The 12,034-nt window shown below is 38.0% G+C and overlaps 1 protein-coding gene across 2 annotated transcripts; it reads left to right on the forward strand.

The window, feature by feature from the left end:
* Positions 1-705: 705 nt before the first annotated feature.
* SMIM8 (small integral membrane protein 8) lies at positions 706-9,497 on the forward strand. Of its 2 annotated transcripts, none has more exons than XM_024551688.3 (3): positions 706-1,173; positions 7,269-7,426; positions 9,111-9,497. In XM_024551688.3, the coding sequence occupies exons 2-3, from the start codon at positions 7,292-7,294 to the stop codon at positions 9,267-9,269; spliced, it is 294 nt and encodes a 97-aa protein (XP_024407456.1). In that variant the 5' UTR covers positions 706-1,173; positions 7,269-7,291; the 3' UTR covers positions 9,270-9,497. The 2 variants fall into 2 exon arrangements, with proteins under 2 accessions (XP_024407456.1, XP_024407453.1); XM_024551685.3 differs by lacking the exon at positions 706-1,173 and adding an exon at positions 1,182-1,404.
* The last annotated feature ends 2,537 nt before the right edge of the window (positions 9,498-12,034 follow it).

The raw sequence follows: 12,034 nt of genomic DNA on the forward strand, positions 1-12,034 counted from the left end.
TAACTGGAGAGAGATTTAGCAACTTGGAAAATAAATCAGTAGAAAATACCCCAGGTTGAAGTACAAAGAGAAAACAGGATGAAAAATACGGGGAAAAAAAGAGACAGTTGGAACAAAGAGAAAAGTTGTAATATATGAATAATTAGAGTCCCAAAAGGAGAGGTGAGAGAAAATAGAAAGAAATAAGATTTTATTGTTGGCTAAGAATCTCCTAAATCATATGAAAGTTATCAAGACAAATTCGAGAAGCTTTATGAACCCCGAACAGTATTAAATATACAGAAAAAAAAACTTAGGTGGATCATAGTAAGACTACTGAAACCCAGAGACAAAAAGAAGACCATAGTGAGAGCAACCAGATAAAAAGATTCATTGCTTTCAAAGAACAAAATAAGACTAATTGCTAATTAATTAACACTAACAGTAGACTCCAGAAAACAATACAATGACTTATGGAAATACTAAAAAAAAGTGAAAAAGTAAAATTCTATATCCAGTGAAAATAATCTTATAAGAAACACATCTCCATCTTCTTTTCCTCAAAGAAAAGAGAGACATAACGAATAACTTCGTGGTGGCTTTGTAAAGTGTCCATTTGTCTAGGCTGAACTTCATTTCCTAGAATTCCCTTTCCCGTCTGTTCCTGATTAGTTTGGGCAACAAGGGAGATACTTGGGAGATTTGTAAGGTAAAACGGAAGCAGCAACTACTGTGGCAGGTTGTTGCTGATATGCCTATGCACTGAGCTGTTGGGAGCAGCTGGACCTGCAATCGCTCTACCTTCTCCAGGATCCTTCTTCATCTTCCCTGATTCCTGGGCCAGGCGTGTGTTTAGCTCTACATCTGAGGGCTTCGGCAGGATACTCCCGTCACCAACGTCAGCGACAACAAGAACAAAGGCTTCAGCCCCTCCTTGTGGGTTTCCAATTCGGGATTGTGAGGCTGGAAACTAAAGATAAAAAAGTAAGAAACCAAAAAACAGCCCTTGCAAACTCCAGCCGGCCAGTCTTCTGGGGTCCGCAGGAGGGCCCGGGAGGTTGCTGGAGCTGCGTCCCTGCAGTTCCCGCCTCCCTGCGCTGCAGCCTCCGGGAGATAGGGGCCGCTGTGGAAAAGAGCCCGGGTGGCGTTAGGGCCCTCTTTCCCGAGGGCGAAAAGGAGGTGACACTTTGGCAGGTGAGCAGCTGGGTTTGCGGGGTGGCGAGGTCTGGGCGGTCTCCCCGCCGCGCGCTCGTTCGTGACCTTCGCGGCCCGGACACTTTGTGCGTCTCACTCCCGGGGGCATGGGACAGGGCGGCGTTCGGTCGAGCACCCCAAATCCTTGCCATTCCGGGGGCACCCTGAGCCAAGTCTCGGACATCTCTGACCCCCAGGGCCCATTGTCCGCCCCTCACACCGGACACTCTGGTCAGTGACGCGTCCTCGGACACCTCCACCTTACTTAAGAACCCTCCAAACTGCCAGATGTTATTTGATTATAAAGATCATAAAGAATAATTGGTGGATGAACTTTTGTTCAGCTCGATAACAAGGCCAGAAACTTTACATAGGGCGGTTCCATCCAATACAACTGTCTGCAATGATAGAAAGATTTTTTACCTGCTTTGTCCAGTAAGGTAGCTACATATGACCATGGAGCATTTAAAATGTGCTGTTATGACAGCAACTGAATTTTAAATTTCCTTTGATTTTAATTAAGAATCTACATATGGCTAGTTGCTACCACCTTGAATAGTGCAGTGATGGAAGGTTCTACAGCAGTTGCATTCTTTTCTCGTTATTCTCATGTCTTATGCTTTTACTCTGTGAGTATGCCTGAGGCTTGGATGGAGTTCTCAAATAAAAGGAAAAAGTTTACTCATTTGGAAAAAAAAAAAAAAACAAAAAAAGAACCTTCTTATTTCCTGGACCGTTTCTTGGTGCCTTAGCTCACCAAACTCGGTTTACAGAAAATGATTTTGTGGTTTTCACCTGTGGTGCCTCTTTTTGCAACTTCTGAGTCCTGTGTTCCCCCTGCAAGACAATGTCTGGAACTCAACTGAATGCAGTTTCTCTTTCTGGAGGCTTGGAATGTATGTGTCTCTTGAGTCCTGGCCAGCAGAGTGTAGGTACCACAGGATGGGAGGAGAGGGGACCCAAATAATATGCTACAGCCCTCAGTCCACAGCAGCCATTGTCATAACCTTAAAGTACAGTAAATTCTTAAGTACAGTAAGATGGAAAGGTACTTCTTACTAGTATTTTTTACACTAAAAACAATACAGAATCCATTTTAAAGTTTAAGTGATTACAAGTTTATGTTTCTTAAATCTTGTAATAACTTATAAATGCAGAGTCTAATCGGTTTAGGAATGAGGTGGGGTGAAGTGGTGGAATAGGGTGGGCAGGAAATTGAGAGACCAGGATTCTCTCACTCTCCCACTGTCAAAGGCACTATCTCTTTGGGTCTAGGTTTCTCTGTGTTTAAAAGAGGGTCCAGATGGTGAGGATAACAATAGGTACCATTTATTGAACATATCCTTTTAGAAATGTTTTCTCATTTAATTCACACAATAATTCTATGCAATAGATAATATTACCCCTTTTATAAAGGTGGAAACTGAGGCCCAGAGAGGTTGTCACTTAAACATATCCAGTTTATAAATAGCAAAGTTGGAATTTGAGGATATGCTCAATTCTCCTCAAGATATCAAGTGCTCTGCTTCTATCCCAGATTTGTTTATTCTAATTTAAATTATTTTTAAGGTGTTCTGCCCCAGACTTCAAGTTATTTTCTTAAATAATAAGATAGTGTGGTGTGTGAAACTAAAATAGCAAGTATATTTACATCTGATTAAAATATTTTGTCCATTTTATAATTCCTTGCATCTTTTAAAAGAAAGGCTTTGATTGTCGCTAAGGTTCCTTCTTGCTAACATTCTATGATTCTGATCATTTTGTTTTGATATCTCATTTATTGAGATACTTATTCCAAAAATGAATATCTGAAGATTAAATTTTTCTCCAAAGTAACATATTTTGTATCATGGTCTAATTTTCTTGTACACTGTAATGGAGATAGTCATGCCAGTTTTATGCCAGCAAAAGACATTCTGGATCATCCCTCTAAGTATGAATTTTACTGAAGGAGAGAAAACCATTCAAAAATGACTAGTCCTGACTCTAACTCGGGCCATCTTGTACAGCCTCGCCAATTGTGTGTTTGTTCCAGTGCGGGCACCATTCTCACTCACACTTTGAGGTGCGAATGACCATCATAGAGAGTTGTGAAGAGAGGCAGTCCTTTATCTTTGCTGCTTCCTTTTCCTATCACATATTTCCTTCACAAGAGGTTGGGGAAGAGAAAAAAGTACAGAACTTTTTACCAGGGAGGGACTGATGAAGTAAATGCAGCTTAATTTAGCTCTTTTTTATAGGCAGGTATGAAAAATTCTTTGTTGTGAGTACATGAAACACAGAGTTTAATTTTATTTGTTAACTATTGTATTATTTTCCATACAAACAACTGTAAACCTCTTTTGCCCCACCCTGTATAGTGTAGTAGGTGATCCCTAAATTTATAAATGTCCTTTCAGTAAACATTTGCAGTGGTTTGCAGTTCAGGTATTCTTTAATTGTCATTTCTGGTAAAGAGTTTAACAAATATTATATAGCACATTATTAAGGTGAATGTGGATGTCTGGGGGTTGCAGTATAATAACTACTGTCTTGACAATTATTTTCTTCGTCCATTGCAAAGGAAATGTAGGTTTGTTAAGGATAAGAGGAGACTGAATAATTTTAGAATTAAAATTCACTACAATTCATGTTAGAGCACTCTTTATACATAGTTTATAGACATCTGGTATAAGTTGAATTTCATGACATTCAACATCATTGCATCCCTTTAATTGTGACATACTGAAATGTCTATTGGCTGTAACCAGCCTGTCTCTCTCTCTGTTTATATATACATAGCCACATATATATATGAATATACATATTTTTGGACTTAAGGTGAGGAGTGAGTTAATCACCCTTAATTCTTGACACATTATCACCAACACAACGTACGTGATAGCTATGGTCTGAGGACCCTTTTACGCTCTACAATGTATGTTCCCTATACCTTTGTCTCCCATCACCTTGTTTTTCTTCCCAGTAAACAATTTTAAACCATATTCTACTAGATAGCTTTGTTTTAATTACATGCAGCTATTTCTCAATACAAAATCCTGGTGAGCATGACTTTTACCTTTGTATATTTGGTGTTTTAGGCCTTGTTAGTATTTTTATCTAATACCCCAGTGTCTGTTTGTGGTATATTCTTTTTTTTTTTTTAAAGATTTTATTTATTTATTTTTTAGAGAGAGGGGAAGGGAGGGAGAAAGAGAGGGAGAGAAACATCAATGTGTGGTTGCCTCTCACGAGGCCCCCACTGGGGACCTGGCCCACAACCCAGGCATGCGCCCTGACTGGGAATGGAACCGTCAACCATTTGGTTCATAGCCCCTGCTCAATCTACTGAGCTACAACAGCCAGGGCTGTTTGTGGTATATTCTGAGGTTATGATTCAGTCCTAACAACATGGATGTTGTGTTAACTGTTTCTTGCTTTGCATTTCTAATAGGTATGACCTATTTACAGACTATAATACTGCTTCCAGTTTATTGCTTCTTTCTGAATTTTCTCTTTTCCCACATTACTGTCAAACACATTATTAGCATAAGGACAAATATCACTGGCACCTAGCCTAAGCAATCTGGTGGTCAACATTTTGACTTAAATTCTAAATACATTTGTACTTGCCATTTATCCTACTCCGATGATGAAGATGGAAAGGTGAAATGCCAGCAGATTTCATAGAAGAAAGTTAAAGCAGTAGAAGAAATAGATGGTTGCCACAAGAAAGGAGAAGTAACAAAGTAACTTAGCATCACTCCCCCTACATCATCAACATTTTTGAAAGACTGAGCCAAAACTGAAGTGGAAGTTAAAGGGATTCTGGGACTAAAGCAGAATCAAATGTGAAGTCTTTTTTTTATAGCTGTCTTTGTATGGTATCAAGAAGTTTACACAAGAAATGGGCATGTAAGTGGACCCTTTTTCAGCAGAAAGCATTGGATTTTTTGCCCACCTTGGGCATGATGAATTTCAAACAGCTGTGTGCTGGTGGAACAAATTTTAGGCATGTTAGAGAATTGTTTCAGAAGTTGTAGTGAGGAAAAAAAAAAAAAAAACTTCCAGTAGAGAAAATTAGTTACTTGCATGCAGAAGAAATTTAAAAAACAATTGCTAGTTACAACTTGAATGATGTTTTAAATGCTGATGAAACTAAGTTTTACAGGTTGTTACCGCATATACTTCATGCCCTAGGTGGACTTTGCAAAGGAGGTAAACTGAGATCAATGATTAATCTCTTCTGCTGTAATGCATCCTGGGTGCAAAAAATGAGACCACTGGTCACTGGCAAGTCAGTTAACTCTCAGGGCTTCAGAAATGTTCATCAACTCCCCTCTGATTACCAAGCTAATGTGCATGCCCAAAGGATGAGAGATATGTTTAATGAATGGTTGAGAAAGGTTGACAAGAGAATGAAAGGAGCAAAATGCAGTATCCTCTTGATGATAAACAGTTGCTCTGCCTACAGCACTTGCCTATGCTTCACTCATGCGTGTGTTTTCCCATTGAACTGCACAGCCACTCTGCAGGCATCCAGTTAGGCTGTAATTTGTTCCGTGAAAGCTCACTGCAGAAACAACTCTTCTAACTTTAGATGATGAAGGGAAAACAGAAAATAAATGAAACAAGCCATTGGCATGATTACTGAGACTTGGTGGTCTGTGGAGCCATCCACAGAAGTGAAATGTCAGTGGAAAACAGGCATGATTCCTGTGAAACACCCTATGGTCAACTTGGAAGAAGATCACAAACCAAATGTGGTATTTGATCTCTTCTGGACTCGAGTGCTGCTGTCACTGCTCTCACAAATCGGTTTGATTTTGAAGGCACTGTGGCTACAGATGTCAATTTACCTATTTCTCAAGATTTAGCAAATCTAAAATTGCTGCAGGAGTGCTAACTAATGTCAAAATGGAACCAGAAAGTGATGATGATGATGATGATGGCAACAATGATAACTATAATATGCAAGGGAACAAGTGCTAGAACAGCCAACAGTGAACATTTCAGAAGTCCTTGCAAGTGTAGAAAAGTGTTGACAATCCTTTCCCTTAGAGCAGATGTTCCTGATGAGGTGTTTACCCAATTAAGTGGGATACACAAATATCTAGTGACCACTGCAACAAGACCTTTGAAAAAAACTAAACTGCTATAACTAATAAAATTGCAAAAATATTGGCTTTATGAAGTATATAAAATGGGAGACTTAAAGAATACTTGTATAAACAAGGCGCCAATGTGTGTTTAAATGTGAATGTTTGACTCTTAAACTTTATAGCATTTACTGTATGGTAGGTCACTAATTTCAGCCTTTTTTGAAAGGTTTCTTTTCCTACCATCTCCCTTTCAACCCCTTGACTCCCCCATCATTAAGTGGCAGAAATGATAACAACAAGCCTTTTACCTAATAGCACCTAGAAGAGAAAAATATTCACAAAATGTTACCACTGCAGCTGGGAGAACCAGAAGCCAAAAGACTCACTTAGATCTAATCAGATAGATTTAGAGTGCTTCAGAGAACAGAAGAGCTGTCCTTACCAGAGAGTTGCTATAGGCAAAGGGGGCATGAGGACACACTGTGACCCTTCCTGCTTGGCACAAGTGCTTGGGCTAGTGGATGGGGGAGGAACATGAAGGGAAAGTGGGATGGGCATGAAGCTGTAGGAGAAATTTAGCAAAGAAATGCCAATACTTCTGTTAGCTTGGTGTCCTGAAAGTACTTCTGTCAGGTTGGAAGGTGAGGAAGACTGAAAGTGGAAGGAAATAGAGAAGGGTGTGGATAGCCCATTGCCCACTGCTAGCCAAGTACCTCCTTTATGTAACAAATACAGTGTGACTCAGACCAACAGGTAATTCTCTAGGCTTCAGTAAGTAGGAAAACAGCTTTTGCCCACTTCACTGGTTTGTTCTGAGAGATGAAAAATAAATTAACCATTATGCCAAACAAAACTTAAAGCACTATTTACAAAGTATGTATTAAAAATAAAATAATTGACAATCACTTTTGGTATATATCAGGGCTGGAATTTTAAAAAAATTAGTATAGTTTTTATAAAGAGAATTATTAAAAAACAATCATGAAAGAACAAAGTCTTTTATTTTATTTTTAGGTAATAAATCATCATTAGTCAAGATGTCTTCAGCACCTGAGCCTCCATCCTTTAAAAATGAACCACCCAAAGAGAACGACTTTCGAAACCCAGGGCTCAGAGGGGTCCGCACGACAACTTTATTTCGAGCTGTGAATCCAGAGCTCTTCATTAAACCTGTAAGAAATATACACAGGATAAGACTTATGTTTAATTTAACTAGGCTACCAGAAATAGAAAGTTCTTATTTTCCTGTGACATTTAATTTTACATGGAAATTTTATGTTGACTATTAAGATCTCTCTGAATAAATGCAGGTGGAAGGAAAATTTTAATGCACTTTCACTAAATACATATGTAAAACGAATTATTTTAAGGGCATTTGAGACTTAATGGAAAATGGTTGTACTTTCATGGATCAACTTCTCAAATTCCTATTTAAAATTTTAATAGCTCTATTAATTAAATGGAAATTTTTAATGTTTGATGAGGTATTATTAAGTTAGATCTTCCAATGAAACAAAGCAAAATGAGAATCTCATCATTATTATAGACTACAATTCCAGCATTTATTAATAATGTTTTTACCTAAAGCCAAGTGCAAACATTTTGTTAAAAATTTCAAAATGTACATTTGTACACTGTGAGGGAGTCAGCTAATCATTAATATTCTTGGTACAAGTTATTGAATATATTTGATTTGATAAATTTTTACTTTTAAATAGATATAAATTTTATTTTTAAGTAAATTTAAATTAAATCAAATTACTATAAAATATACTTAAATGTATTGAATTTGATTATCATTTTAATAACATGGTTGCCAGTGTAAACTGTTTACAGTTAAAGAGATCAATTTAGCAATCAAATCATTAAATCAAGGTAGAATGTTTTAAAAAATTTGAACTAATGTGTTTTTTTAGTTGCCAAATGCATTTTAAGAATTGCAGATTTAAACTACTCTTGAGTTTGTGGCCTTTCTTAGACGTCCATCCAAGTGAAAAGGTTTGACCTGTATTTTTTTATGAAGTTTTGAAGTGGTAGTAAACTGCCAGTATGGTGACAGAAACAGAATACAAATTGAAACATTAATCACAACTCCGCACTCACACTGACCTAAGAAAGTCTTATTGGTTGAGTGTGAACACTCAAAAAGGAGGGTCTGAGTTACAGTGATAAAGATCAATACTTCTGTGGAGTTGTGAACATCTTTCCTACATTTAAAAACTTTTTTCTTAAATTCAAAGCTAATTGCCTTGCCTTTTAGGGTCTTGGATTTTCCAGCAGAAAATGAAGGTTATAATAACAGCATCATATCTGTTGCGGCACTAAATTTCTTGAGGTGACAGAATAGGTTCCCAGGGAAGAGTGTATACATTGCCATTTTTGCTGTACCTAATGTATGGCATAAAAGGGTTTTTGCCAGTTTTTCACGAACTCAGGAGAGACGAATAGCGTGTCTACTTCATTCCTCACTTCCTAATAAAATTAACTAATTTAAGGAGGTTAAGCAACTTCTCCATGTCACACAGATAACACTGAAAACTTGAGCACAGGGCCAATTTCCACTCCTCCTGTCTCCTCTGCCCCTTTGCCAGCTGTCACCTTCCTAAAGGTGGAGTTCCGAGATGCCCAGGCTATAGACAGGAGAAAGACTGGAGCAGAGAAGGAAGAGTCTTCCAGACTCTCTAAATTATCAGGAATTGAGTTAATTCAATAAAGAACTAGATAAATTACACTTGAAAATATCATATGAATGCTAGTGTGGTAATAAAGAATTGGTTTGTTAAGAGGAAAATGCAACAGGTATTTGGGTCTCCTCAAATTATTAATGAGGTTTTGTAATTTTTTTTTCTTTGACAGAACAAACCTGTAATGGCTTTTGGATTGATAACCTTTTCGCTATGCGTGGCTTATATTGGTTATCTACATGCAACACAAGAGAATAAAATGGAACTCTATGAAGCTATTGATAGTGAGGGACACAGTTACATGAGGAGGAAAACAACTAAATGGGATTAATGGTGCTGGTTACTATGGATGGAGATATGTTAAGAGCTCCAGAATTGTTAACTGATAGACTATAAATGCACAATATCATGTTGCATGTGCAATTGCAATAAACCAATTAGTAATCTTTATATTTTCAAAGCTGTGGCCATTATGTCATTCTTTTTCCACAGAAAGCTCCTCCATGTATTTTTTAAATGAAGTCCTCTTATAAAGATGCCATGAGAATGGAAGTCATTTTTGTTACATTTTATGTAATAAATGTACCCGGTGTTGTTAAACTTGAATGGTATTTTAATATTTTAAAGTGAATGGTGCGTTTGCAATTGCTGTGAGGGTTTAGTTGTTTTGATTTGCAAAGGAAATGTTTATTTTCTAACTGGGCATAGAACCTATATTTGTGAATAAAAAGAAATTATTATAAATTATTGTAAACCCTGCAGTCAATGTTAAAGACAAATAGTTTATACGGAGTCACCTATGGTTCATATATTTTGTTTTTCCATTTCAGCTATTTTTGGTCCACAACTTTATTTTAATTGGAAAGATACTCACACTTAACTACTACAACCAAGATTAAATGAGAGAATAACCCAATGTAATTGGAATTTTATTTTTAAAGAAAAAGTATGTTATACTGAGCTATGATGTTTTTATTTGACTGCAGCTGTTATCTATTTTAGTTTTTGTAAATTAATGACACAATGATACAATAAACATGAGACCAAAGGTTCTTACAGTTATTTAAAAACTAGAACTACTCAGTAGATAACAAAGTCTCCTTACTGTCCTGGGTTTACCTTATATAATTTAAATCTTTCTGACAAAGGTTCTGGACCTGTATTATTTCTAGATATTTACCCCATTCTCCAAATCACTGTAATTAGGGCTCAGTAGTAAACCTCGTCTCTGAAATTTTGCTTCATTTATCATTACCAAGTAATAATAACTGCACAAGCAGAGTTTATCATCATAATGTAAGTTTTTTACTTTCCAGAACTTTAGTGTGATTTTGCAAAGATATATGAAAATGCAGTTATGCCTGATTTGTAGATATCAAAGAGCTCAGCTAACTGAGTTATCTGTGTGCATCTAAATTCAGTCTTTACTACTGAGCCCTAAATATTTCTTGCTTTCTCTCTCTACATAGTACATAGTTTAAAATGTACTTCGGTGGTATAAAATGTCTTAATTTAAAGTATTATGTTTTGCTTTTGGTTTCCCTGTGGACTTTGGTTGTTAATGAACTTGCATTCTGTTTTCAGTTTATACATTTAGTGTCACATTGTCATCTTTTATAATTCTTTAATATTCAACAAAATGAGTTGATATTTGGTGGGGGAGATATTAGTTAGGTGAACTATCAAGAGATTATCACAGCTCTGACTGGGTGGCTCAGTTGCTCAGACCATCATCCTGTACACCGAAAGGTGTTGGGTTCGATTCCCAGTCAGTGAACATGCCCAAGTTGCAGGTTCAGTCCCCAGTCAGGGTGCATACAAGAGGCAACCGATTGGTGTTTCTCTCACACACTGATCTCTCTCTCCCCCTTAACCCCTTCCACTCTCTCTAAAATCAGTAAACGTATCCTTAGGTGAGGGTTAAAAAAAAGAGAGATTATCGCAGCTCAGAGGGTAGAAGGAATTGTATACAGTTCAGCCTTAAGCCATGTGACATCTACATGAATGAACCAGGGTAGCAGCAGATTCAATGAGGCACATGGCTATGAAAGAAAAATAGTACAGTGGGGGAAATCACATTGAATTTTAGGAATAAGTACCTAACTGTGATACTTTTTACAGGATGGTTACAAGTTATAACACAGTCTGTGTGTATAGACTGTCAAAGACTACTTGGCTGTGTGTTGATGTTTTCATTCATTTTCTAAGGGGAAATGCCACTTTGACAAAGTCAGTTATGTCTAAGAAAGAGATAGTCAGGGCAAGATATTGACAGCATTTCAGAGTGTGGGTCCAAGTAGTTAAAGGAAGGTCTTTTAATGTGGGAGTCTGGCTGAGACTGGGCAAAACTCTTAACAGATTAGGTCTTGAACCAAGTCTTGGTAAAAATGACTGTAGATAAGTGGCAAATGACATTTTGCCCAGGGAACTAATCTGTTCTGATAGAAGAGCAATTTACCCAGAGGAGCAAGGTGTTCAATTGATAAATGGGTTTTCAAGAATTTCCTGAAACAAGCAATGAAATTACTTATTGCTTTATAGCCTTATCTTTTATAGGGTGACCTATCTGTCCCAGTTTATTAGGCATGGGGTGGGGGGGGCACGGTGCCTTGCATTCAGGGCTTTCCGTTCTAAAACAAGTTAAAAAAATTATTGAATTACGGGAGAGGAGAACCAAGACGGCGGTGTAGGTAGACACACTGCGCCTCCTCGCACAACCAGAATTGACAGAAAATCGAACGGGCAAGGAAGTCTGACACCAAGTAGATAAAAAAGAAACATACATCCAGACCGGTAGGAGGGGCGGAGACGGGCATCAGGGCAGAGAGGACTCGTGTGGCCGTGGAGGGACTGAGACTGGCAGAGTGTGGGACAAACGGGGCAGGCAGTCTGACCACTAGCAGACCCTGCGGCCCCACATTCGCGCACAGATAAACCGAGAGGGCCGGACTCAGAGTGGTGGGAAACGGGACAGGCAGAGCACAGATAAACCGGGATGAATGTCAGGGAGCAAAGCAGACCGCGTAACCCAGGGCTCCAGCACAGGGAAATAAAGCCTCAAACCTCTGATTGAAAACACCCGTAGGGGTTGGGGTG

The sequence above is a fragment of the Desmodus rotundus genome, chromosome 11, assembly GCF_022682495.2.
Source record: "Desmodus rotundus isolate HL8 chromosome 11, HLdesRot8A.1, whole genome shotgun sequence".
Classification (NCBI taxonomy): Eukaryota; Metazoa; Chordata; class Mammalia; order Chiroptera; family Phyllostomidae; genus Desmodus; species Desmodus rotundus.

Excerpts from the sequence above, each read along its gene's own strand:
- SMIM8 (XM_024551685.3), top strand. The coding sequence starts at position 1,281 with ATGGGACAGGGCGGCGTTCGGTCGAGCACCCCAAATCCTTGCCATTCC. Across the intron at positions 1,405-7,268 it reads CCCTCACACCGGACACTCTG|GTAATAAATCATCATTAGTC; the intron begins GTCAGTGACGCG and ends TTTTATTTTTAG. Across the intron at positions 7,427-9,110 it reads CAGAGCTCTTCATTAAACCT|AACAAACCTGTAATGGCTTT; the intron begins GTAAGAAATATA and ends TTTCTTTGACAG.